The sequence below is a fragment of the Euwallacea fornicatus genome, chromosome 21 (assembly GCF_040115645.1).
Source record: "Euwallacea fornicatus isolate EFF26 chromosome 21, ASM4011564v1, whole genome shotgun sequence".
Classification (NCBI taxonomy): domain Eukaryota; kingdom Metazoa; phylum Arthropoda; class Insecta; order Coleoptera; family Curculionidae; genus Euwallacea; species Euwallacea fornicatus.
In genome coordinates, this window is record NC_089561.1 from 1598000 (window position 1) to 1625818 (window position 27819).

The 27819-nt window shown below is 38.6% G+C and overlaps 1 protein-coding gene across 11 annotated transcripts in view; it reads right to left on the reverse strand.

Moving 5' to 3' along the window:
* Positions 1-9647: 9647 nt before the first annotated feature.
* Positions 9648-27819, reverse strand: part of Abd-B (Abdominal B) — a 66585-nt gene continuing 48413 nt past the window's right edge. For 9 of the 11 annotated variants that reach the window (XM_066294380.1, XM_066294385.1, XM_066294383.1 and 6 more), the window contains 4 exons: positions 22970-23061; positions 20002-20048; positions 15294-16040; positions 9648-11206 (listed from right to left, as the gene is read on the reverse strand). In XM_066294380.1, the coding sequence (XP_066150477.1) occupies positions 10803-11206; positions 15294-15999 (1110 nt within the window). In that variant the 5' untranslated portion in view covers positions 16000-16040; positions 20002-20048; positions 22970-23061 and the 3' untranslated portion in view covers positions 9648-10802. Of the gene's footprint in view, positions 11207-15293; positions 17596-20001; positions 20049-22969; positions 23062-27819 lie in introns of those variants that run through there. The other 2 variants (XM_066294388.1, XM_066294390.1) reach the window with 2 other exon arrangements.

The following is a 27819-nucleotide window of genomic DNA, read 5'->3' on the forward strand; positions in this document are numbered from 1 at the left end:
TTGCAATTTATAGCATACCATTAATTCAAATTACCAAAGATTGTCAAGTATAAAGCCATGAAAGCAAGAACTGTAATATATTTAGAAGTTGTATAGCACAACGGGACACAAAGATGGCTGCCATCGAACGAAGGGCAAGTGCATAAAATGCAACAAAACCGGAGGGGGTGGCTTTCGGTTCGTTTCCGGGTGTCGAAGGGCTGGTGGGGGGGGGGGGAGGCGCGGGGGTGGAATTGGCATCGATCTGTTTTCTTTCCACCCCCGGCAAACAGACGTCTGGGCCGGGTCTATCGGCACGTTTTCATCTATATGGCGCATTCAATTAGGCAGGTTCCGAGGAGTGCAAAGCAACATGTGGCTTAATAATGTTGTTTTTGGGGTCGGTAATTGAATTGTTGGGGTGGATAAACATGGGAAAGCTCTTTCTTCCAGAAAGTTATATAACGCGGTTAAGGAAAGAAATGCAGCTGCTTTGGTTTGTTTACTGAGGGTTTGGATTTTGATACTCAACTAAACCAAAATTAATCCTGGATACTGGAAGTTTAGATACTTCCGAATGGCATTCGCACATTTTGGCAGCGTTGAAACGAAACGATACCAATTGACGCCTTCAAGAAACAGCGAAGCTCTACGGGACGTCTCAAAAAGTGGTATGTGTGATGGTAACGACTAAAAAATAGAGCGATTCAGTCACATATGTTTTCCAAAAGAAATTAAAGTATTTTTTAGGAGAAAATCTCACAGTTTTTGTCTCACTGGTTGACAGTTGCTTTTAGGATTTTTTGCGTACGAAACATTTATATAAAATTTTTATTTCATGCTGTTTGTTGCTGCCACCTGCGTATTATTAGCAAGGTGTTTTGCAAAAAAACCGTATCTTTAACCACTCTCGAGATATTTTCAATGAACTGTTTGCATTAACAAGTAGGTTTTTAAAACAATAAGACCTCACAGGAGTGCCGTTTTTTTACATTTTTAATGACATTTGTAATATCGGCAATCGGTCGTAACTATACTGAGGAACAAGAAAGCTTTACGACAAGCTCAGTGAGATTGGTTCGTTTAATTCGAAATCGGATAATGGAAGGCCAAAGAACTGCTTTCATAACATATTGCACCTATTTAAAATTCGTTGCCAATGGATTTCCAACCCGGATTTGACTTCTGCAATTTGTTACTCCAAAATCAAAACCATGACCTTTGTTCTTCAATAAAATATTGCCCACCGACGAGCAAACATTTATATGGAGAGGTAATTTAATCGGAGAAACGGCCATCCTTTCAACCCACAAATGTCACTTTCAACATGAATTTTCAATTAATGTATGGTGCTTTAAGATAATGTTTTTGGTTTATGTACGGCGACGCTCCTACTCATTTCCTTATATACAATGTATATAAGGAAACTCTCGGACATAAACTTTTCATGTCAATAAATTGGTTGGGACGAACAATTGTGGACACCATGAAATTCCATGTTAAACCCGTCAAGTTTTTTTCTGGTTTTTTGAAATCTTTGGTAAACAAATCCCTACTTAACAGCAGACAAGCGGTATGGTTTGATATTGAAAAAAGTTAACGAAAAATATACATAAAGAAATAATAGTAAAAATCTTAAGCAAAATGTAGTACAAAACAAAACAAAATCTTTCAAGCAGGTCAAGTTAAACTACTGAATATGTGCCGAAATGTAGACTTCACAGGGATAACTACACGAGGGTGGGGAAGCCTGCGTTTCAGGGATAACACAAACGAGAATAATGTTTGCTCCAAAAATGGCTCTAAGTGAAGAATGCCGCTTTCAGGAATGACAACACTGAAACGTGTCGATACTAGGGATGGTTACAATGGACAAAACTCATCTTCAAAGTTGACTGCAAGTGAAAAATGTGGACTTTAGAGATGAAAAACAGAAAGTTGTGACAGCAGAGGAAATATTTGTGAAAATTTTTCATCAAATATTAACTACAACGGTAAATATATTATAAAACTAGGAAAAAGTGCTCTATGGATACACAGCTTGAAACCCAAAATATCTAAGGACGCTTCCAAATAATTTACATGTTGAAAATATTTATAGAAATTGGAACTGCACTTGTTTAAGAATTTTCGAAAAAAGCAAAAAACCCTGTAGATGATTTAAGTTTAAAGGCATACGATTGACATTTAGGAACGCCCTATATCAATGATGGTGGGTAGGAGTTTTCCTCGCCCTGCTTTAATCACCAGCGAGATTTGAGTTGAATGAAGAAAGTTGCACGAAAAAATTGAATGAAACGAAGATAAAGATAACATTTTTCAAAGTTAAAAAAAAACGACTGTCTGAAGTTTATTCTGCATCTTTTTTCATCTTGGAAAGTGAAACAGAGAAAGATATTGTGTCTAACGATAAGGCTGGAATTTTACAATTTAGTGACCAAGAAAATGTCACTTCGACTCCACAAAAATTTCAAATACTTTCGGAGATAACTCCGAAAAACTGTAAATTTTGTTATATCATATTTATTTTCTTATGACTTTATTTAAATTGATATTTCAAAACAACAATCACTTCATTATTACCATCTTTTTTGGGGACCCCATAGCATATTAATTTGCGTTTATTTACCAAAAATGGAAACTTGAATTATTGTTATTCCATTTCAAATAATTTAATTAGATTCGTAATTTAAATCATCTTTCATACACTTTTAAAATTTTTTATTCTTGCAAATAGCGCTCTGAATATAATTGAGCATTTCTATTACAAGTGTAATAGATTTTTATCATATCACACTTTTCAAGTAACGAAAACGTTTTATTTTATTGTAGTAATAATTAATATCCACTTTATTATTTACTGAATAGATCTGACAGAACGATAAACCTATGCTAAACACCGTGCGTGGGAAAGTGGTGGAGATATGCACTCTCCATTTTTTCCTGATGGTTGTTATACGTCATTGTTCTTCAAAGGGCAAAAGATAATAAAATGTAAGATAAAAAATCCAGGTCTGTATTTAAAAAAATTAAATTGATGATGGTGGCTGAAAGATGAAACATCGGACTTCAAATTTCACAGTGTCATCTTTTAGGGACGAAAAAATAACAATAATGAAGTGGCATTTGTTATGCACCTAGTTCATAGCTGGTCCTTACCTGTATCTTTTATGCACATACAAAAATCTATACAAGTAAGAATTAGTTGCGCAGTGGGTCCTGAAAATTTGATTTCTTGCCTTAAATATGTTATACATAATAGTTATGAAGAAAATTATTATAATCCAAACCAAAAAGAAAAAATCAGAAAGAGACAATGCATCTTGAATCATTACATTTGATTTGCTAGTAATTTTCAAGACACCCATATACAAAAAATAGCCATGGAGTGTTCACGGCAAAATGGCAGATTTCTCCATTAGCTTGCTCCATAAATAATGATTCTCTAATATTCGTGTCATTATTCACCTGTCAGTCGATTGTTCTTAAACAAATAACAAGAACGCATATTTTCCAGTCATTAAAGACGGTTCATAATGATACTTTTTAAAGCTAATAATAGAAAAAATCTATTAAAATATTTATTAAATGCACAATTATTCAGATATTGGCATAATCCAATAGTATTTATTTGAAAAAATTAATCACGATTATTCAAATTATTTGTAAATATTCAGACACGTACTTTTAATATTCGAATTGAACAATATCAAATGATTATGAATGATTTATATATGAAAATATTAGGAGTATTTTAATAAATTTTCGATTAACTATGCGAATAACAGAACAGGGTAATGTCCCGGTCTTAATTATTACAACTGACTGTATAGATGCATGTATTATTTTAAAGAAAAATAAATTAAAGCGAATAAATCAAAATAGATAAACTATGGTGATAGCAGACATGCCACATTTAACACATTCTCACAGTCTCGGCAGTTTTGAACCTCTTAATCGCTGTTCAAAGTGATTGAATTCGGACCACAGCGCATGTGCATTAGATCTAATTAAGAAGACATTAATAAACCATCATAAAACTTTTTCGCATTAGTTCGCTCTTTCGCCATGGACAACCCAATACGGAGACGGACTCTCATATCTGCTCAACCAGGACGGCATACTAATGCTAATTATAATTAACGTCGAGGGGACTATAAGCTGTCAAGAGGACATGATGTACTGCTCCGAGCAGAAAATTATCTTGATGATGGCCAACCAATGATAGTCGAGGTCGTCGCAACAATGAGAACGCACATGCAAAACAACACATGGTCAGTGTGGTGCCGGCCGGCACAGCAACAGCCTAAACACTAGATTAGGTGAAAGTTAGGTTGCCTACCTTTCGGGTTGATGATGATGATTGCCCATTGCGGGTGTCGAACACGACTAATGACTGTCACACACACAACATCATCCTGCACTCTTTTCGTACCTTTAGGTATGTGGCATGCGGATTGCATATAGCATATATAGGAGGGGCCCAGCGCAGCCGTATACATCTTGGCGTTATGGCCGCCATCCACATTGGAAGATAGGCCATCAAGCAACGGCACAACGCCGCACAGTCGGCGATTGTAAAAGTTTTAGGACACACTTTGCGAAACCCTGCTCCCATCGGTTAGGCGCTGTTGCCATTTTTAAGTTGGCTTCCATTACCGGTAACCTTTCCATTCTAGCCCAAAAAATATCCTTCTGTCATCAGAGATTTACTTAAAAGATGATGTGTCAATACTATGACAATTCTGTCAACTCTTATTGCAAAGACATTTAACTAATGTACGAAGCGACTTGGGTTAAGTCGTCCATGCCGACGATAGGGCACTCACTTTTCAACTTATACTGAGCTCAACTTCAAATGAAAACATTTATCTATGGTTTTCTTTTCTAGTCATTTTTAATTTTACGTTCTAAAATTTGATCATTTTCGATATCTTTATTTTTATACGTTTTTGTCTAACTATTTTACCCTTTGTTCTAAATTTCATTAATATTTTTTGTATAATTTCTCACTCTCCTTTAGACCATTTTTGAACTGTTTATATTGAAAATGTGTTTGTACTTTTATTCCTCCTTCCTCCATCAAATCCCTCAACATTCCCATCTTGATCTTTATTTTTTAATTCAGTTACTAAACCAAAGTTCTAATTACACAGTAAGATTAGTTCGAGTTGTTTAAAAAATTTGGAAGGTTTTAATGTCATATCAGGTTAATCGAACAATTCAGAGAGCTACTCACTTTAAGATCAGTTCGGATTTCTAAATCGTGGACAAAATCATGCTTTAGGATCAGTTCGGATAAGTTGAAAAAATCAGAAAGTTTCTCGCTTTAAGAATACTTCCGGTTTTAGCAACTTCAGTCTTAAACTGCTCTCAATTTGAGATGAAACCTAGCGTCATGTCATTACGTGCCATTTCAAAATTAAGAAAACAATACAGATAGTTACTGACTTTAAGGCAAGCTCGGATTACCAAATACAATATGACGTCAAGATCAGTTCGTGTTAGTGGAAAAATTGGTAAATTAGTGACCCGAGTTCAAAATCTGTTCAAATTAGATTACTGGGGGCTGAAAAATGTCTGTAGGATATCATTTGTCGATAATCAAAAGTTCGGTAAATTTTTTATTTTAAGGGCAATTCAAGCTGCCAAATTGTAATCATCACTAAACCTTTTGAGACCAGTTCGGGTGAGTCAAAAATTGGAATTAGGGTCAATTCTACTTCGAAAGAAAAGTAAGTTAAATTCTGTGAGGCAAGTAATTTAGAAAGTTACTTGCTTCAATTCAATTCGGTTACTAAACCTTGTAAAAAAAAATTGTATATTTGATACTCGGCGATATCTCTTTCACAGCAATTTGAATTTTTATATTTCTCGCAATTACTGAATCTCTTTTCCAACATTCTAATTGGAGTAAACGCGGTCCAACCACGGCAACAACGCTTATTTCTCCTTCGAACTCTTCTAATATACGGATGGATCGGCTATATATCGAGCATCTCTGTCTAGTCCATTAAGACCAGGCAGACCATGAGCAGGTTTCTCGCTCGTAAATCGTAAAAGTCCCCATGGAGCGTCGCCGGTCCCCCCTGTCTGCTCCCCGGTGCAGCCATATCGCGAATTAACATGACATTTTTGTCTGCAGGGCGGAGAAATTTATTAAATAGAGGGGTTGAACGAATTTTCAAATCATTAGTCTGATGGTCTGGATCAACACTCGTTCATCTATATATGTATGTATAAACCGGTCAGTTCTATCGCATTTAGTATTTATATTACGCACTTTTGAACCTCTTGGCCAACAAGTTCATCGACTTTATCATATAGTTCAAAAACCCAACGTGATTCAATGAAACACAATGGAACGTATCAGATTAGAAAAATCAGGGGTAAGATCTTCATTTTCTTTGCGCTTTATACATAATGGATATTGCGTCTTGTTTCCCCCAACATGACATAGCCACGTTTATTATTAGAAGCTTTATTTGGGCATTATTATAGGAGATTTCCCTTCCCACAGTGAGGGAGAGTTACAGTTATTGCTACATGATGTTTATAGTTGAAGGTACAGGCGTGATTAGTTGTTGATCCAGCGAGTAGGAACAGGTAAGCCAGAGATAAATTCGTTGATGAAAACTAGGGCTAGTCCAACTAGACCATTTTCTAGTAAATTTCAGTGAGGTGCCAAGTTATGTCGAATGTGTTGATCGTAAAAATTACGTTTAGGATATTCGATATTGACACCACACGTAACAGGCGCAATGCATCAACGGTAATTTATACGTAGAGATGGGTACTTAGTTTCAAGATTCCGAATGTTAAAACTACACTGAATTTTTCAATATTTGGTCTCCTTGCAAGTCACCATTGAATGCCTACACACCATTGAAGGAGTGCCAAATAATATTCTCAATCTAAATAATGGTGCTTTGATGATTTCAAATTAACTGTAGGCCTACCAAACATTCTGCCACCGATCCATTGTTAGTAAAAATGGAATTTCAATCCAGAAATTATTCATTCGCCTTTTGCCAGGCCTCCAGGAACCATGTGAAATTGCTATATAATGTAAAAAATTCGAAACTCGCTAAATTGAGAAAAACAATCAAAATTAGACACTGAAGATGCTCATTTTTCGACCTCAAACATAGAGATCTCGGTTATTCGAAGATGTACGTGGTCGTTTAAATGGGGAAAAAATTGCGTAACGTAATATTCATCAAGGAACTGGTATAAAATTAGAAAAGGTCCCAATACTTCCCGACATATTGGCGAGAAACCAATTGACTCTATCACCTATTGAATTGTAACCTAAAATATCTAAAATATTGCCTTGTGAGCCTTTGCTCTATCTTCTATAGTAACAGAGGTGCAGCGACATGATCAAAATAATTTTTTTTTCAAAAATGTCCCTTATACAGGGTGAGTCGGGAGGATCGTGCTAAACTTCAGGAGCGTGTTGTACATGAAAAATAAATGTAAAAAAACTCAAATGTTGTTATCCGATTTTCGTTTGTTTACAAGTTATAGCGTAAATAAAATTAAAACATAAAATTAAAAAAATATATAAATTTCATAAGAAATTCCATAAATTAATACGTTAGATTGGTCGTGGTGGCCCTATTAGTTGGCCTCCAAGGTCTCCAGACCTCACACCACTAGACTATTGTTTGTGGGGTTGGTTTAAAACTGAAGTGTACAGAGTAAAAGTGGACACTCAAGATGCACTAATTCAACGCATTAGAAATGCTGCAGCTGCTATTAAAGAAAGACATCAAACAATCAGGAGCGCAACGAATGCTCTTCATAGACGAAGCCGAAAATGTTTAGAAGTTAATGGCAATATTTTTGAACATTTACTATGACATCCAAACGTTAATTTATGGAATTTCTTATGAAATTTATAAATTTTTTTAATTTTATGTTTTAATTTTATTTACGCTATAACTTGTAAACAAACGAAAATCGGATAACAACATTTGAGTTTTTTTACATTTATTTTTCATGTACAACACGCTCCTGAAGTTTGGCACGATCCTCCCGACTCACCCTGTATATGAATCAAATTAAGAAAATATCAATAGGAAATCGGACCCTTGAGTGTGCAATCACATGCCATCTATCTATTACTGTTTGGGCTAGACCCCACGTACCCATCAAAAAACGGCGATCATGGTCAATCTTCACATAAACTGCGACATTTGATAATAGTAGATACCATGCGAAAACTCTTCCTCAAGCAAACGAAATATCCAGAAGGGGGTGGTATAACCTCCTATGGCAACGGTCGAGGATAATATGGTTGCGAATGCGGCTTAGTACTTACATGGGAGGTTCTCCCAAGACTCCGACGTCACTAAAATCACGCAGTATTGTCCGTTTCTTGTTCACCGCCAATTTAACGAATAAATAAATTGGCGCGGAAAGTCGCGAAGTGGCCACCGCACACGACACAGCACTCGAAGTTTCAAACGGACTTTTATTCACAAAACGGTTTACCACCGGATATAGTTCAGCGACAACGTTCGTGCGGCAGCTCACTCTCCCATATTTTTATCTATTTAAGTAGTTTTGTCGCTTCTGAACTGCGATTTCGCTCGGAAAACTATCGGCTAAAGTTCAACCACGCTGAACAACTCGAAACTTCCGCAATTATAATGGCCGACAAAACAATGCAATTCAGCCCTGCGCAAAGGACGAAATTGACGCAAAGATCCGTTCATGGCACTCTAAATTAATTTTCACTGATTTTATTGTTAAAACTGAATAATTTTGGAGATTAAATTATTAATTTATATAATTTTTTTTAATAATGACTTCCTCTGATACAGGAATGCACTAAATCGTGAGTTGTAGAGAAAATTATGGATTTTCTAATGTCGCGAGAAAAGCTACGGCATTTACAATAAAAAAAATCACAAAATAGCTTTAGTTGATTTTCGAAAATTGACCTTTAAAAGTTTCCCACTAGTCGTAGTGTCGTTATTAGAGCACGTTTATTTTTGGGAGCATTAACATTAAGCACATTTAGCAATTCTTCCCGACTCAACGTCCGCAATAGATACAGGGTGAAACATGTTAAGAAACTATAGGAAACTTGGGAGAATAAAATCAACTAACACCATCATCATACATGACTAAGTGCACTACTATTGACTGCTATCAGTGGCGTCAACCTTTCCATGAGCTTTGGCCCTTTCGAACATGCCTTTGACCACTAGCATGAAATTTCTCATAACAGGACCTCAAAAATGGCTGGCAATATCTTAAAATAATTTCGATTTATGGTGTCCTATGAGTCCGACGAATTGTAACGAAACGCATACGAACGACTCCGAGTTATTAGGAGCGCATGGCGTCACATGGGCGTTCTTGGGAACTGGTTGTGATGGGCTGCTTCTGGCTAAATTGCATCGTTATTAAATATGGAATAAAAGACTTTTTTTATTAACATATTTATTCAGATAGATAAAAAAATATATTATTTAGATATGTGGGGTGATTTACTTCCACGAGACATAAGAGCCATCTAGTGCTGAGGGTAATGGGGAAATCGATAAAAATTTTATGCGTGAACACAGTCGCCATCTATCTCTAATTAGAAGCATTTTTTAGAGGATGAACTAAAGAGAAAAAGGGTTAAAAAAAAACATTTTCTGGTACTTCGCATTCAATTTATTCATTTGGAATATTTACATTTTGATTTATCTTAAATATGAAACGAATTAGGGAAAGTGGGCAAGTGGACAATTTTTATTTCCTCTGGCTACCTTTCCCTATTGTGTGGACTATTATCTCAAGAAACACTTAGGTACCATAAGGGCTGGATATAAGTTTATAGTTTACAATGAAATTCGGTTTTCTAGAGAAGTTCTCTCGAATATATTACATGAATTTTAGTGACGATACATCAAGCGGTTTGATGACCGAAATGCTCATCAGGAATTCTCCTTGCTGACAGGGTTTTTCCATAAATATTTTACATTAAGCTATAAAGATATACACAAATAATATTTACAATTGAAGGGGAAAAATCAGAGAAACTTAAGTAACACAGAAAATATGGCGATTATTGTTTAAGCGTTCTATATTTTTAATAATTTACTATACATTTAGGCTAAATAGGCAACACTGATTACATCATTATCTCAACATACCATTAATTAACACCTAAGGACAAAAATGACAGTCGACGTATTTACATCTCAATCCTTATAATCTAAAGGTCTGTTTCATTGTAAGAGCTTTTTGTCAACAATTACGTTCAGAAAAAAATATCGGTTATAACCACAACAATTTGTCGGTTGCCAACAATTAAAACATTAATAAAAAATGGCAAAAACAAACAGAGAGCCTTCGTAAAACTTAAGTACCTACAGAAATTCAAATTGCACTAAAACTCTGAAACCTTTTTAACAAACGAATGGCATTTAAAAATATTTGAATTTAAAATGTTAGGTACACGTTAAAATTAATATCATCATCACATTTTTTGTACAAAAATCAACAGCGAAACAATAATACGTAAAAATATAATTTAAAACTTAATATAAGTTTGTTTTAAGTCTTTTGCATTCATAATATGAATCCTTAGAAACTATGAAAAATTTGTTAAAAAAAAAAAATTGGAAAAATTGTGTGTGCTTTGCACAGTTTCGATTTTTTTGCACAAGCCCTGTTTAAAAGATTCTGGAAAACCTCCTCCTACCCCTAACCTGAAACTTATCCTCAATACCTCTTTGGCACTGCAAAGAACAAAAAAAATGCCTTTCTATTCAGGCGGTTAACCCATTACCCAGTACCACCCCAGTAAACCCCATAGGTCACTGATGATGTTTCAAAGCTCCGTTGGCCGAAACGTGGTGACTGACCAAATGCGGTTGCGCGTGCAAGTGACCCGGATGATGATGATGGTTCTGGTTATTCGTAGCCGAGTTGTTGTTGTTCTGTTGTTGAGAAGCCTGCCTTTGAGAGTTTTTCTTGTTCTTCATCCGCCGATTCTGGAACCAGATTTTCACTTGTCGTTCGCTCAGGTTGAGGTTCCTCGCCAGCTCCCATCGTTTCTGTTTGGACACGTATGCGTTGAATAGGAATTCTTTTTCCAGTTCCAGCGTCTGGAACTTGGAATAAGGTTTACGCTTCTTGCGCACCGTAACGTTGCCGGTCCATTCCAGGGGGTTGGTGCCGCCGCCGCAAGAAACACTGACGCCCATAGATCCCAATGAACCTGGAAAAGAAATAAAGCGGTTAGGAAATTTATGATAGGAGATTACGAATTATCAATTTTGGACCCGAACAAATTAAAATATCACGCAAAATATTGGTTTCTAATAGGCACTGATAGTGGATTTTTCTCAATGCACCTCACATATTTAGACGATTCTTGACTTCCCATCACTTTACAGTGGAACCTATACCAAACTTCAAAAATCGACCCGGAATTAGGTGTTTAAGAAGAACAAAAACAAAACTTGATTTTTCCATTTACATTTAACGGTTTTCGTGAAACCTGCAGATCGACCACTTCGTCGCGCGACCGACTAGTGCCATTCGGTCGTTTATATCAACGATTTCGTCGAGCTGATTAGCCACATCACAGGACGATGATTGCGGAGAGGAATTAAGGAAATAGATTGATCGACAATCCTCTACATTATAACTATATTCGATCAGAAGTGGCTCGTGTAAATCAGTTACAGATCATAATTAATGGATCGAATTGAAAAGTGTTTTCCAGTCACCGAAAATGCCACTTAATCGTTGTGAAACATCTATTGATTTGTGGCAACAAGTGGCGTCCACTAGAAGCGCCCCTCCCTTGAGTACGCCAGACGGATTACTCTAGTGGCGTCGGCCGTACTGAATGAATGGTACGAATGAATAGATATGAATAGAATGATCAATATGCAACTCGTCAAATGTGGGGAAAAGACGCAGCCTATCGTATTTCCACACGGCAAACACTTTTTTTGCTTGAAGGTAAAACTGTTAGAGATAATTTGCATTTGAGGATTTACCACATTGAACACGTTAAGTTGTTTTCGGGGCTTGTTTGCAAATGGAAGATCGGCACACGTTGAATATTGATGGTTAGTAAACCGGTTTTTACGTGTTCGCTAATATTTGAAACTTATTTTTTCGAATAGTCCTGGCGCTGTCGCCTTTACGCCAATTAGGGCGAGATTCTTAATGTTGTGCTTCAATTTCAATTTCAAACTAGTTTCCATAGAAACCAAGAATTTGACCGATATCTACAAGCGGCATAATTTCAACGTTCTTGTGGAAGTTAGCCTGCAGTTAAACTTGACAACATGTAAAGAATGTGCCCTTAGAGCAATAGACCAAACTATCGGCCGACTAAAATTTTGTAGTTTGCTCTACAGACTTTTGGCCGACCGCCAGTTTACTCTGTTGCTTAATTGGCATAAAAACATACGTATGTAGGTGTGTACAATCACTAATTGCACATGATGACTATGACGTATATTTTACCTCAATCCGAGCAAAGTATCACGTAGCACGACAGAATGTCGCGGTATCGTCTTGAGGAAAAGAGGAGCCATGCAGAAAGAAAACGTTGAAGGGGTGAGGGGTGGCAGGGAGGTAAAGTAGAAGTAGCGTGAGAGATGGAGAGGAAGGGTAGAAGTAGATTGAGAGGCAGAAAGATGTATGGAAACTGGCTGTCAATATTGTCGGAAAGTACTTTCTTTCGTGTCTTTTTGAGAGCTCCTACTTCAAATATCTCTTGCCCGATGCTGAAAATCGATGACGTACATTGGTAACGAAATTGTTTATTTTTGAACCGTTTCACTTTATAGCTTCGTTTATTTTAGAATTATCATTTTAATAACATTTAGCGACTGGGGTTCAGTACCTCGGAACATGTCTAATGGGTTCTCGGACTTTGGCCAAAAAAAAATTACAGACTGTCTTCAAGAGTTTTCCATTTTTTAATTTGATTTTCCTACATTGATGTGTCGGAAGTACCTCACACTATCTAAACAAAATCGACCTTCAATTAACACCAAATATAATTCACAACTGTTGCCATTAACATTAATGGTGATCACACTACTGAATAAACTAAAAATAGAATTTTCGTTTTTATTTATTTTGTTGCAACAACCTTTAGGAACATGGAAAAAGTTTACTTCAACTAATTTTGCTACCGATAAAAACGCTAATAAACGCTAAAAAATTATATGTATGTCCAATTTCAAGAAGTATCAACGCTATATGATCATCTGAAGGTATGTTTCTATTTTTGTGAGTATCACATTACGTTTTTCAAATTAAATCCCAAGACGTCCCGTACGTTTACGGTCATTTTTTTTGTTCCTGAAAAAGAACCTCCAGGGGCCAACTCAAATTACAAAACGAAAATCAACAGAATAGAAAGACAAAGACAACGATACAAATTTCAATTCATTCATCTCTCCCTTTCTCTTTCGGGCCTTCGGCATCCGACCGTAAAGTGCGTGACAAGTGATCATCAGCTGTGTAACCGTCATGTGACCATCCTACGATCCTGACGTCATCGACGAGAATCGGGCTGTTATGTGGTCGTTAAACGACGGACGAAGAAGAATGGATTGATGCTGAGTGCTGAAGATGATCTTTTTGCCAACGTTGCCGGGATGTTTAGGTTTATTAGCAGGGAAAGTATCGTTTAAAAATTAGTATGAAGCGGGAGTGGAACTTTTTTTCTCAAATGTTTATTTTTGTGTGCGTAAAACGGTTTTTTTGGTTTGAGCATGCTTGAAATGTGCCTTGAAAACCAAGTGACGCACGTGATAGAAAAACTTTAAGAAGGACATAATCATTACTTTAAGATTTTGCCACATCCGCACCCGTTAGTGAAAAGGAAGTATCGTGCCATTGCGGTGGTGTTCTTAAGCAATGTGGCAACTCTGGTGTTCAAAATGCAAAAGAGATCAAAGACACATTTATTGAAATATTGGGAATTTTCTCTAGGCAACATTGCTCTTGGTGAAAGGAGCGCATTGAGCCAACATTTTGATGCCTATTTGAAACTGAGCGTTAAATATGTGAAAGGATAATAAAGCTTAGAATTCTACACTGAGATTTACCCATCCGGAGGTATGCGAAATGCTGTCGCAAAGGCCATTTCTGAGCTTAAATTCCCGGACGAATTTAACATTTTCGCCGGCTGTCCGGGCATTTACACATTTTACGTATTTTTAACGAGAATTTAAGGGCTGTTACCCCGTTTCACGGCTTTGATTTTCTTCATATTGGGTTCGAAAAAACGTGTTATTTTTCATGCAAACACTACAATTGTAGTACTTCTGATAACAAAATCACAAAGTTATCACAAACATAACATTCCGAAACGGCGAAACAAATACATAAATTTTTATGTCACTCTAAAAGAGAGAGTCATTGCCTTAAACTTGACGTACCGTAGTAGTACGTTAGAGTTATAAAGCACTTTTACTATGTCATAAAACTGACCTAAGCCATAAAATGTGTTAAAAATGCTCAGCTGACTGAACCCAATTATGACAGTTTATCGTTTTCCTTATTTTTGTTTACTTATTTATATACTTCTTCAACCACTCAGTCTGGTGATTTACTGTCCGAAAATGTCCGCGTCGCCCCTCAGGAACCGCTTAATATGAATTAAAATGATAATTGTCAAAGGATTTTATCATTTTAATTGTAGCGACATTGTCCAGTAGCGTAAATAAACCGGTCTAATCGGGTTAGCTTAACGTATTATTTATTGTTTATTATGAACATTATTAAACAATAATTTTATATGTGCGGCTTAAAAACACGCCTTGACCTTTCACCGTTTGGCACTGTCGGAGCTAAATGCGGAATGTTAAAAAAATGCATCGAAAAAGGTGGAAAAGGGCACGGAAATCGGAAAAAGCCCTCCCGAGCAACCTCAGCCTGGGACATCGATATCGATTATTCAAAGAAGGCAGAAGTAACTGCCCAGGGGCATAAATCCGGCATTGTGGCGCCACCTAGATGCCGTAACTGCAACTGTTAAAGCGTAATAATTCATGAAAAGCCAAACAAACGGAATAAATTACTCAGAGCGACATTGAAACTAATTGACAATTTGTTTTTCTGCAATAATAGTTGCTCGGTACAAAATAACACGGCCCTGTGATTTATGTAAATGAATTGTGGCTTAGCTGGTATTTTGAGGAACCGAGCAAGGTGGTGACACAATGATTCGCCTATCTACAAAATTTTTATGCCAGCAAATTGTCTATAACTCAAGTCCAAACGGAAGTTTTTGTCATTGGTGATAAGGCTTGTGTAAATAAGTAACTTACCAGGAGGTGCGTAGGGTGCGGAAGGTACAGGTTCGGGAGCACCGTAGTTGCTCAAGCCATAGCCCCTGTCGTGGTGCGAGAATCCAGCGTCCAGGGTGGGAACCCTCCCCCGGTCGTCTGTGGGCGTCAAATAAGGCCCGTCTGCGTGGTGGCGGGTGGCTGTGGGGTATGGTGAATTGTACATGTTATACCAAGAGCTGCTGCCGAAGGATTGCGGACACGTGGACGTCGCGGAAGGATCGCCACCCACTCCTCTTCCGTACTTGTTGTAATCCGAGGTGGCCGAGGAGGCTGTCGCCGGTGACCAAAAGGGCAGAGGAGGTTTGTGATCCCTACTACCATTCTGATCAGCAGGCAAATTGTAGTATGTGGGATTGCTATACTGGTGACCCAGAGAGGGCTCGAAAGCCGTGTGGTTTTCCGAAGGAGAATATGAGGACCAGTGATTCTGCCCGTGTCTAATCACACTCGCATCGGTGCATTCTCCATAACCCCCCGAGTTCAGTCTTTTGGCGGGAATGTGTAATGGTCCGACCGACCCGCTATTGCTGGTGACACTTGCAGGCGAAGAGCTGGAGGTGGCCGATGTGGTGGCCGCGGGAGGTGGAACGGCGGGAGGACTCGTCATTCCACTAGTCCCACTCGGTGTGGCGGCACTTTGGGAGGCTGGAGGTGGGCTCTCCTCGTAGAGGCCTCCGTTCATCATGGACCACCAGGCGACCCCGGTGGAGGAGCCCGCGGCGGAGGCTGGTGATGGTCCAGGAGGGTGTACCACATGGTCGTACAGGGTTGGCGCGGCGCACGCCACGGGATCCGCGATGGTGGCAACGATGGTGTCGATGAAGGGTCACAGCGGGAAAAATCCAAGTACGCGTTGGTCAGCGGGGGGGGATTATGGAAAAAAACGAAAAAGGCCACAGATTAGACAGTGCAGTTTCAAAGTCATGGGACGACCCCCAGCGGCCGCTAAAACACTTCGCTCAAAGTGCACATAAATCACCAGACGATGCGGCACCTTGTATACAAAAAGTTTACGAGCCGTAAAATATTTTATTGGCAGTTGTAACAATTTACGCTCTTTTAGGCCTCGCTAATGTAACCGAACTTTAGAGGCTCGTTCCCAAACAAGCACAACGATCGATCTCGTGGAAGAAAAATTTTATCGAAATCGAAAAGTTGGAGCGCGCTCGAACGACCGCGTATTCGAGGAGCAGATCGCGAAGTGGCATGAACCGTCAGCGTATGTCGAGTGTGACTGTCACGAAGCGCAACTTGCCGACACACACTGAATTTCTGTGAGCTCGCGAGCGAAACTCGAATGAGATTGACGATGCGCGTGCGATCTAGCGAGAGCTTTCCGAAACGCCGCGGTCTGATCTGCACGTATGTCGATTCGCTCGCAGTGACCTACGCGCCACTCCGCGACCGCGTCTCGACCTAGTAATTAATTAAAGATTTTAAACAGCAACATTCCTTTCAATCCTCTTCGGCTCTCTAATTGGCTTCATCATCTACCTGTTCAGTAAGGGACACTCGCAGCGGTCAACCCTCTTTCAAGGGCAGACGGGTGCGACGATACCCATCAATTTGTCACGCTCTTGGCTGAGGAATATTCGGAAGCTCAAGCTTAAGGTCAAGATGCGTGTCGTTATTAAGGAAATAAAGCGTAATCATAAAATTTTATGGTTTCGTTGGAATGAAGAGTGGTGTGTGCCACAATCGCTCCAACAGGTGGGTGGTGATTTGGGAGCCCCCCAAGATAATAACTGCAGCAGAGAATCGTAGAACAGAGAGAGGCATCCGTTAACGGAGCTTTTGAACCATTCGGCTGAGGAAATCACACGAACCCTTTTGCCTTTTTGTTTATCGACCCACGCTCATTGTGCAACTTGTCTTTAAGAACGTTTTCCTACCGTGTTTCACATCTTGCAATATGAATTAAGTAACTTTAGCCATCACGAAGATTCTAATGTCTCTCAAGTGACCAGTAGACTGGTCAGCTTCGGTAGAGGTAAAATTTAAATGGTCATATCTCGGTAACTGCGGGAGATCACTAATGAGAAAAACCAATAACTCACTGTCGATGACTTTCTTTCAGTCGATATCTTTAATGGTACCTACAACATACAGGCATAGCCATGCACGAAAGATGATTATGAGCTTACACATAGCTTATTCGTTATACCCCTTACCGCGGAATATGCTGCCTTATTATTGCCCATTAATTGAGAGATTATCGCCCAGAAATTCAACTGTGAATGCTTAACATTATTCGTTCCTTGAGCTTTTCGGGTTATTAATACGATATATGTATAAGTCCAACATAAATGCCTGGTGAAGATCAACTCGCTATTCGTTTAAAATTTTCAACTATAGAGTATGTGGAAATTCATTTATTGGGGGTCTGCTACACATATACGTGTTTTAGGTGAGATAAGTGGAGGGTGAAACGAATCCATCTCTCAAAAAAGGGGGTTTCCCTTTCGAAATAAAATATAGAATGGAATCACTATGGGCCGAAGTTGCTTTTGAACCAAACAAACTTTTTAATGGATCTAGTCGTTGGTCAAAAAGTTTGCCTTGAGTAAAGTTCGCTCAGTGCCTCAGGAAGTCACCAGCCACTGTACAAAACTTTATACCGATTAATCGGTCTCACTTGTGCATACAACGTCCCACGAAACCTATGAAAAATATGATAAATTGGAATGCTCTGTCCCTGGAATCCTCCCATCTCCCCATCTCCAAGATCCCGAAAGAGGTAGAAAATCTCCTCTTCGATGATGTATAAGTCAGCTGCGGCTGATATTTAACAAATTTCAACCTCGTGCGGTAACTGAAAAACTGGTTAAATTGTAAAAATTCCTTAATATCATGAAAAAGTCTTCTATTAATGTATCAATGATGCTGCATCACGATACATACAATGACGAGATTTTATCGAGTATGAACAAAATTAAACTTTTACTTCTGGACAATAAATAATCAATACATTTTTGTCGCTCGTCTAGACCCGTCTTCAAAGAAGACATCGAGAGTGATCCAGTCGTTTTTCTCTCTTCTATAATTACCGAGATTTAGCCATCGAAATTTTCCCACTCTGTACAAAACCTACATCAACATTTTACTGCCCTTTCAACGATCTTGGTGCATGCTTTGTATTCACTCGCAGCTAATATAACACTATAATGTGCGCAATTACTTTCCCGCCTTGAAAATTCGTCCCAATTCAAATTTAGGGGCACAAAAATCGAACTCCTGAAGAATTTCGAGGAGCTAAAACTAATCGTGTTATCAGAAAACACATGACAACTAAAACCGACAACTGTAAACTGGAGAGTACCGGAGATACGAAGGGTGCTTATCAGTGTGCAGCATGGCTCAGCTGTAGCTGCATCATTCCAGCCCCTCTTGGACCGCGAACTCTTGGACTGACCCCGGTAGGAGCGAAAACTTATGAAACCTCCCTCGTTTCGAAGTCTAATGGCCACTTAAACGAGTCAGACCGGGATGGAAGTTGTATGGCGCACTTTCTCCGCCCCAAGTGGTGCGCTCCAAGCGGCACTAACTGCATATTGGATGGGGCCCCATTTGGCTCGGTTGCTTCTTCTTGGCGGCCATCGACTCCACAGAAATAGAGCAGGTAGACGCAGAAAGCAGGCTGATTTCATTTCACGCCTCGGTTGCGTTTATATGAGACAGAGTCGAGCCAAAGGAGTAGGTTTGCAACATTGCCAGGCAATTATAGAGGTATTTTAGAAAGTTAATTAATTATTGCCAGTAATTGCTGCGAAAAAAGTAATGAATTGAAACTGCCTTCCATTTGGTTCAATCTAAAGGACGCGGGTGCAGCTGGTGTTAATCACCGCATTCAAAGCGTCTTAGGAAATCCATGAGATTCTCATTAACCTATTTTTCAATGGAACATTATCATCTCTTTTTTTTTTTTTTTTTTTTTGTGCTGGATCCAGCGCTTTCCTAAGCAATTACTCTCGATCTAGCCAGAACGACGGATTCCTTAATATTTCCCAACTGGAAGACTAAAGCAGTATTATTTGCATTTTTATAAATCCCCGGGGGAGCTCCATTTCCAGGTAATTTGCATTTTTCCCATAATTTTTATGAGTCAACCTCGACGCAGTACAAGTGCCAATGGGTTTTCTGTTTTCATAGGGGAAAGCTGTGCAGGATATTCAACCCAAAATGGGAGTTTTACGAGGACGTTCCTTTATATTAAAAGCATTCCTAAAGACAGGAGACAGGAGATGATTTACAAATACATCGATGTTTAAGTGATAGAGACTGACAACAGACGCACCATCTAACGATAAATATTTGTACTTAAAATTTCAAACATGCGCCATCTTATTTTTGAACGCCGAAGTCTGCCCACATATGGTGTCTAATTTACTCATAAGATTCAATTTTTAAATCAAGATTCTTGAATTCCTCTTCAATTTATATAACAACTTTCAATGCAGATTTTATTTATGTTTACTGTGGGATAATTTATAAATCTTTTCCCTAAATCGTACCGAAATCCTTTGGCTGAAACAATAAATCTTGCTTGTTTGGGACCATTCGTTATTCGGGAGCGACGGGTTTAATAAACAAAACTTTTCTGTTTGTTGCTGGAGATCATCACGTGGCTCAAGCCATGTTGGGTTTATGTATCTTACCAGTGGCGTTGCTAGACATGAAAATTACCTACCTTGATGGAAGCTAGCAAGAGTGGATGCTGTGAATACCCGAGGAAGTCTGAAAAACAAAGCAAAACTGAATAGTTGGAATTTTAAGCCTTCAACTAATGCTTATTAAATCGCATTAATGAATAATTTATTCCATGCAGATGCTGACAATTTTGATGAATAATTTAGGTGTATATGATATTACCAGTTCTTATAAGATGAAATTGGCATACCTCTTTCCCCATAAGTTTAGTGATTTATTTGCGTAAACCCGAAGGATTAACGAACTGTAAACCGCTTTATTTTTAGGTTTGTGTGTTCCGCAGTCAAGATAAAAAATCACATTTATAAATAACCGAAGTTCATGGAAAAGATCGATTGATTGCAAATTAAAAAGGTCTCTTGAACCAAAGTAAAACTAATTTTTTCTTCAGTTCTTGTAAATTCTTCCCACTGAATGGGGTTTTTTCAATGAAAGTACATGCAATTTAACCGAACAATTCTTTGAACTAGAATTTATTTCAAAGTCTACAGGAAAAAGTAACGTGAGTATTATGTTTGCGTCATATTCCTCGTACAAACACTGTTAACGACTAATAATTGCATTTTTCGATCTCATTTTAATTCAAATATTGTATTGATATTTTATGCAATTTTGAAACACTCAGTGAAGATCCCCGAAAATGCTTTACCAAGACTCCAGGACCTCAATTGAGGTCCCCAGGACCAAACGTGAACCGTATCATTCTATTAAACCAGGAATCCCCAAACTTTATGGAGATAAGGCCGCATGTTAATGTACAAATAAAACTATGGGCCGCATATAAATTATACAAAATACGCATATAAGCGCATTGTGCGAAAATAATATTAATAAAATAAAAATACAAATAAACACAAATATTTGTTGTGATAGATGCGCTTGTAATTTTGAATAAATTTGAATTAGTTTATTTATATTTGGCATCGATTTAGACCCACCAATGTTCAAAATATCTTTCAAATGACTATCAGTCAATTTTGAAGGTTTCTTAACTTTATACAGGATGAGACAGAAAGAATGGGCCAGCACTAAGAGGAGATACTAGACAGCGAAATATTGTGATTGAGCTCAACACGGCTTATACCAATGTCGCTGGTTTACGAGATACTGCGTGTTCAAAGTTAAATTTTATTCTTAAATTTTTCAATTGAATAAAACAATAAAACAAAAGAAAAACGCCGTGAGGATGTTTCAAAAGAGTGTTTGGCAAAGTTCCACAGTCGAGTTTTTGCGTCGATTCATAATCATGGATGAAACATGCATCCATCATTTCACACCTGAGACAAAAGAGCAGTTAAAGCAGGAAATTCAAAGAGGAGAACCAACTTCAGAGGAGGCGAAAAGTGTTCGGTAAACGCGAACGAAAAATATTATACATTCATGAATACAAATAATTGATGACGCGCTCTCTGTTTTTTTATTTATTTAAATGTGTTGCGGCATTTTTTAAAATATGAAGTTTTAACAGGAGATGGAATTTAGACCACATTGTAACACATATTAAATTTGTGATCGTCGCTCAAAAACTGAAATTGAAAATTAGCACTTTTTTAAAAGTTTTTGGAAATAGTGAAAAATTTTGAAAAAGATCACAAATTACATAAATATTTTTCAGAGTCTCAACGACAAATTCGTTTTTGATTCATTTTTGCGTCCCTTTTAGTTTCTGAGATGTTCGTGTTTAAAGTAATAAAAGCATTTACGCGATCTCTTTGATATATTTCAAGACCACTTTGAAAACTGTACCGAAATTAAAAAGAAACGTCCCTTTTATAATGGTCTACTTTACGCAGAAAATTTGAATTTTCATATATAGGCCGATTCGCCATACTTATCCTGCTATACCCAATTTATTGCGGCATTTGAGCGAAGAAATTGGGGAAAAGCGACCCCATTTATCGAAAAAGAAGGTTTTGTTTCATCCCCAGTCCACATTTCCGTCGTCGCGGTGGCCAACATCAATCATCTTGGTTTCGAACTTTTCCCCCGGCCACCCTACTCGCCAGATTTGACCCCTCAGATTATTTTTTTAGTTTTAACGCTTGATAGAACGGCCCGGTGGAAAGAGATTTGCCAAAGATGAAGAGGTGGAGTCCGAGGCCGGTGCCTATTTTGAAACATTCAAAACTTCTTATATTACAATAAACAGGGTAGAGAACATCGCTGGGAGAAGTGCGTCAATCTCGAAGGAGACTAGGTTGAGAAATATCGTAATATTTTGTTTTTTTTTTGTTTAAGTGGCAGGTCAGGAGCTTCTGGAACCATCCTCGTGGTGTTCAATCATCCAGAATCTATACTTGGGCAGGGATTTCATAAACGCCCGAACGGAACTGAGGTTTTTAACTCTCACAATTTCCAATCGTCAACGTTCTCAGACTGTGCAATTTGCTGGCAATAATTTGCTTTTTGCCTCGACAGACATCGTATTAAGATTAGGAATTCCAATTGTTCTCAGCTGAAGTGTTGACCAGTTCGCGATTATCTTCGCAATAAATCAGATTAACAAAATGGCACAACTCGTGACTGATCCATCCAATTTCCTAATATGACCGAAACGGAACACGAAAAAACTTGACGCCATTAAAAGTTAATTCGTGGAAGAAAATCTCTGTTTGCGTTGGAGGCGCACGTTTCGGATCAAAGCCGAGGCGTGGTTTATCGTCAGAGATTACACGCATTTCCTATTGAAACAACAAACCTGTCACGTTTGTTGGGAATATTTATAGGATTTTCGTATGGGGCTCATGGAATCGAATTTCAATTAGAACTGAGTTGGGTGTAATTCCATCTTCCATGCGTGTTCCTTCACGACCGCTTTGGCCCATGCTCAAATCTCCGAGTGTGCTCGTTTATGGTTATTCCTCAATAACTTGTCGAGTTCGTTAGTCGAATTAATTAACTTGTGGGTGCCGTTAGGTGATTTCAAAGCTCATTGGGTTTTAACGTACCTATTTGACAAGTCGAAGGGATTGAAACTTCTTTCCACGTCCCCGAACAGCTTGAAGCATTGGATTTAACGGTGCACAGGAAAAGTGTCAGCCTGAAAAAAAAAACTTTTATTACTGACTAATAACAATAAAATGACCCCTTGTACTCCAAGCTTCCTTCTCCTCATCAGGGAGATTTTGCTACATTTAAACTCGTAAATTAGATAATATACGATAATTAAGCTGGTACTACCGACATATTCCATCTTTTTATTAGTCTCGGAAAGACGAATAAATTATAAGGCAATTTTGTTCACTAATAACTTCAAGAGGATTAATTAACCAATACATAAGGAAATTCAAAACAAGTTTGTAACAAGAACCCGATCTAAAAGCGTCGTAACGTGTTATCTCGTGAAGACCATTTGGAAAAAGTCACTCTAAAGCCCTAATCAACATACAAATGCGTCAGGGTTTTTTCCTCTCCCTATAATTATTCTTTGCCGAAAGGCATTCGAAAGGAGTTTAATTAAGAAAATTATACAGAAGGACGTAATGGCTGCCACTGAGTTGCGATAAGCTGCTGGAAGCGATGGAGGAATGGAGAACTGCTACGTGGCTGTATTATTCCGAAAGGTCTAAAGGGTTGAAGATGACAAAATAACGGTCTCCATTAGGTCTTCATCAACGTCAAGCTACCAAACTATCGAAACAGCAAAATTAAATAACATTTACGATAATCGTTGAGAATCAGCACTTCCGCAATACATGCCTCCATTCGCCGCAACACTGATTGACATTGTTTAATAATTGCACACGACTACAATCTCCCATTTCTTAGATCTCCTTGATTTTTGGAGAACCGCTTTATCAACTTGCAAAAAATAATCAAACGGATTCATATCGGGTGATCCCGACGGTCACTCCAGGTTACTCAATAGTTGTACAGAAATCGACCGCTGAAGCACGCTCTAAACTTCAATGGTGCATATCTTTTGTCCCATCGGACTTCAAACCCATTCGGTACTGTTCGCCATCAATTCTTCGTGCCTGGTCCAATAAGATGATCACCGACAATATTAACCTAAACGTTAAGAGAAAGTTGTACTCTGCAGACCAAATATTGTGAAAATCAGTTATGGCGTTACGACAAAAAGAATCTTCATTTGTGACGAGTACTTAATGAAAAGCAGTTAATATTTGCAGTTCCTGCTACTCGAAGACGGAATTGAGTGGAAAAATCTATTGCAAGGAACAAACCCTTTCGTAATAGAGTTTGCGCAGTTTGTTGACCTTTTAAAATTAATTAAATAATTACATGAGTAATACGTATTTTTTTCCATTTTTTAGGTACTAATTTCAATCCACCCCGTACCTCAAGAACTTCGCCGTTGTGAGCCCTTGTTAACATGAACTTTTTTCATCTTCAAATTCTTCAAAGATCCTCCCCTAAAAGTTCATCTACATAGCATACACCAAGTAACCAGCCAGAATCCTAAAATTTCGCAACAGCTGTAGAGGGGCCAACACTGTCCGCTGGAATTTTTAAGGCATATTTGCTCCTCCGGTTTCAACGATTTCGATCATCACCCCACTACGGAATTCTGCACCTCAAAAAACAGTTTTCTATCCTTTAAATTAAAAGGGAAAAAATTCTATCAAAGGTCACATCTTGGTCATCTTGGATCGGTCACTAATCTGTCAATGGGACCCCATATCTTTGTACAATATCGAACACAGTGGTAACAAAGCCCTGAACGTCTGAACAATTTCTTATCTGAATTAAAGGAATTTTAAAAGGCTGGGCGGATACCATTAAAAACAAAAAGGGGAAATTAGTCCCTTAAGGGCAAATGACAATATTCTCTTTGCTGTGCATTGAGCCGTAAGCTTTGACTCTTGAAGACTGAGTGGAAGAAATATTTTTCAAGTTTTATGGAGCTTTTACAAAGACAGATTAACAGCTTTCGATAGGGAACCTTCCTTCAACCCTCGCCCATTATCCTCACGACAAAGTGGAATTTAAATTCCAATACAGTCCTTTTTTGTCCTCTTTAGAGCACTTATATATGCAAATAAATCAATTGACGGAATGGAACTTTTCTGTCTTTTTTGGCAAAATTAGATGAGGCAATTTCATCAAGAAACTGAGGGCCATAAAAGCAGTAGAGCGGACCATGTAGGACGTAAATTAGCCCTTTGTGTTTACGAATCTAAAATAACCGGGTTTTTGGGGGGAATATAAAGATAAGATGGTTTTATTCAATTAAGAGGAAAATATTGTTTTTGCGGGTCGACGAAAGTGGGAGACGTCTCATATACAGAGTGTCCAATCGGGCTTGTGTCAAATGTCGACGGAGTCCGCCTTTACTGAGCTTTCTTCTCCCGTTTTGAGCTCCCAGATCCGCAAACTATGGTGGGATTGTGGTGGACTTGTGAAGAAGCCTTTTTTGGCTGATTTATGTAAATCGTTTGGTCTCAGAATAGATAATTTTGGTCGCCTCCCTCGAACATGACAATAAGCTCATGGCGTCCATGAGCGCTCATTCTACAAATTCTGAGGATTTTTCATGTGGATTGCAAGAAATGTTTTAGTGCGTCCCCTAGAAAATTCTAAAACCGTCGTCAAAGGGATAAATTTCCGATTTGGCCAGTAGATTTTAAGGTTTTTGCGACGCCCCTGCAGCCTCCAATTACGAGACTCCCTTCTCTATAGTGTTCGACACAAATTGCTCGATCCAAGAGACAGAAAGGTCCGCCCGCAATGCACTGGGAAAATTCAAATCGACTCAGTTCTCTCAGCGTTCCCATAAAAGCCAACAATTGATTATTTAAACAAAATTGATAAGTTGGAGAGAGACGCCGATTCGTTCCCTCTTTATCGCACTTGCTATGAATGGTTGAATTTAAAGTGCATCGCAATGACGTCAGGCGATAATAATTACCGTGCAGCTGAAATGCACTGGTGGAACTGGTCGGGTCGGTTGTATGACTCCGAACTACATACTCAGTATCAGGAGAGCAGAACGCGACTCGCGTGTAACAGGCCGATGCACTTTGTATGCGTTTGATGCATGTGCATACGTGTGGTCTGAGTGCGTGCGTAGAAGCAACGCTCTATAGAATAACAGAAGGCAGCGACGTATGCAAGACTGGTAAAAGAAGGGCCGAGACACCCATCGTGGCCAATCCTCCAAATGCTATTTCGTGGCTGGATTTAGCCGCGTATTAGTTCACTAACTCGTCTAATAATAACCGAAAGTCAATGTGTGAAGGGCAGTCGTAAACGTCAATGGGAGTGTGAAGGTGACACGAAAACGCTTTCTACTTTCATTGCAGGGGAAACAAGCGGGAACCGAACTCCTTAGTCCTTTTTATATACGAATAATGTTTTGACTCTGTCGAGTAGTTATGTCTAAGACTCAAATTCGGTTACGAAACAGAGCCGAAACGACGAGAGTTGGAGACTTTATGACAATGTAACAGACGAAGGTTTGACACATTCCAGAACTAATGAGCTCTGTAAGTTTTTGTTATTCTTTCCTCTAACCACTTCCCAGTCTGTCTAATCTTGCTCTACTATAATTGCCGGTTTTACCGCTAAAACTCTTATTTGCCCCCACTGTGCCAATGAATGTCACCCAATCAATTTCAACGCCACCAACCCCATCTATTAACCGTCTTTGTTTATTACGCGGAGCCGAAGCTGCATATAGTTGATCCTGTTATGTACCCCAAGTACCAAAACGAGCTATGAATATTGTTGGCACTGTATTTGACATTTACGTTTATATCTCCCGTTCTCGCTGAAAAGAACGTGCCAAACAAGAATGGAAATACACTCTACAAAGCAATCCTAAACGTTGTCTTTGCACCGATATGGGGAGCGGGGTCAAATGAAAAATTCACCAGACAAAAATAGGGACTTTTTTTACCTTTAGAGATTGACATCGAACGGTTTTGTTGATAATTTGTACGTTTCTGGCAAACCCATGCTGTTACGTTTATGCCGTACGTCTCAGACCTTATTTTGAATTTAAAAATCCCCCCCCACGCGTCCGCATATTTAATATTTCGTATTTGCAGCTGTGCTTCAAATGCTCAACGGCTTTCCGAACACTTCCAGAATACAAAACAACTGGATTACGCCCAAAGGGTCCCGGAGCAAGGATTTGCCTGGATTTTGGAGTGTTTCGTTTTACGACAGCGAATTTCCGGACGCAAACATTCGTACCCCTTATACAGCTCTTGAGAAAGGAGTTTTTCGTGATGCCATCTCGAATCGTCAGGTATTTTTAGAGAACTCCTTCTTACATCTGAGGCATTGTACTCCATTCCCCGTGGAAAGAGAATAAATTAAACGCGAGATTTACGGGGTATCGTTCCAAATTACTTAATCCTTTTAATACATGACCGCGTTTTGGGGATTTAGTGCTGGTTCATAAGCGAACAACAGTGCGGTCTCATGGGAGTTCAAAGGAAACAATCCGACCGACTGAGATGTCAAGCTTAATATATGGCACAATGTTGCCAACTAATAGTCGTTAATTAAGTAGGCAAACCGTTTTATTGGTTGTTCCAACAGAAAACATGTTTTGGTACCACAGTGGGTGATGGCATCAAGAACAGTAAAGTTTATGGCAACGCTTCCAATTTGTTCCAAATCACCATGTATACGTACACTTAATTCGTGTGTTCTCACCTCGTGCATCACGTACTTTCTTCGCTAGAATATTCACCAAATATCTCTGATGATGTTTCACTCTAGAGAACTTCCATATGGGTTCGGTAGACTCAAGCAGGTTCACAAAACCGTTCCGAAAGGGAAAACTTCAGTAATTATCGATGTTATAGAGGGTCAAAGCTGACCT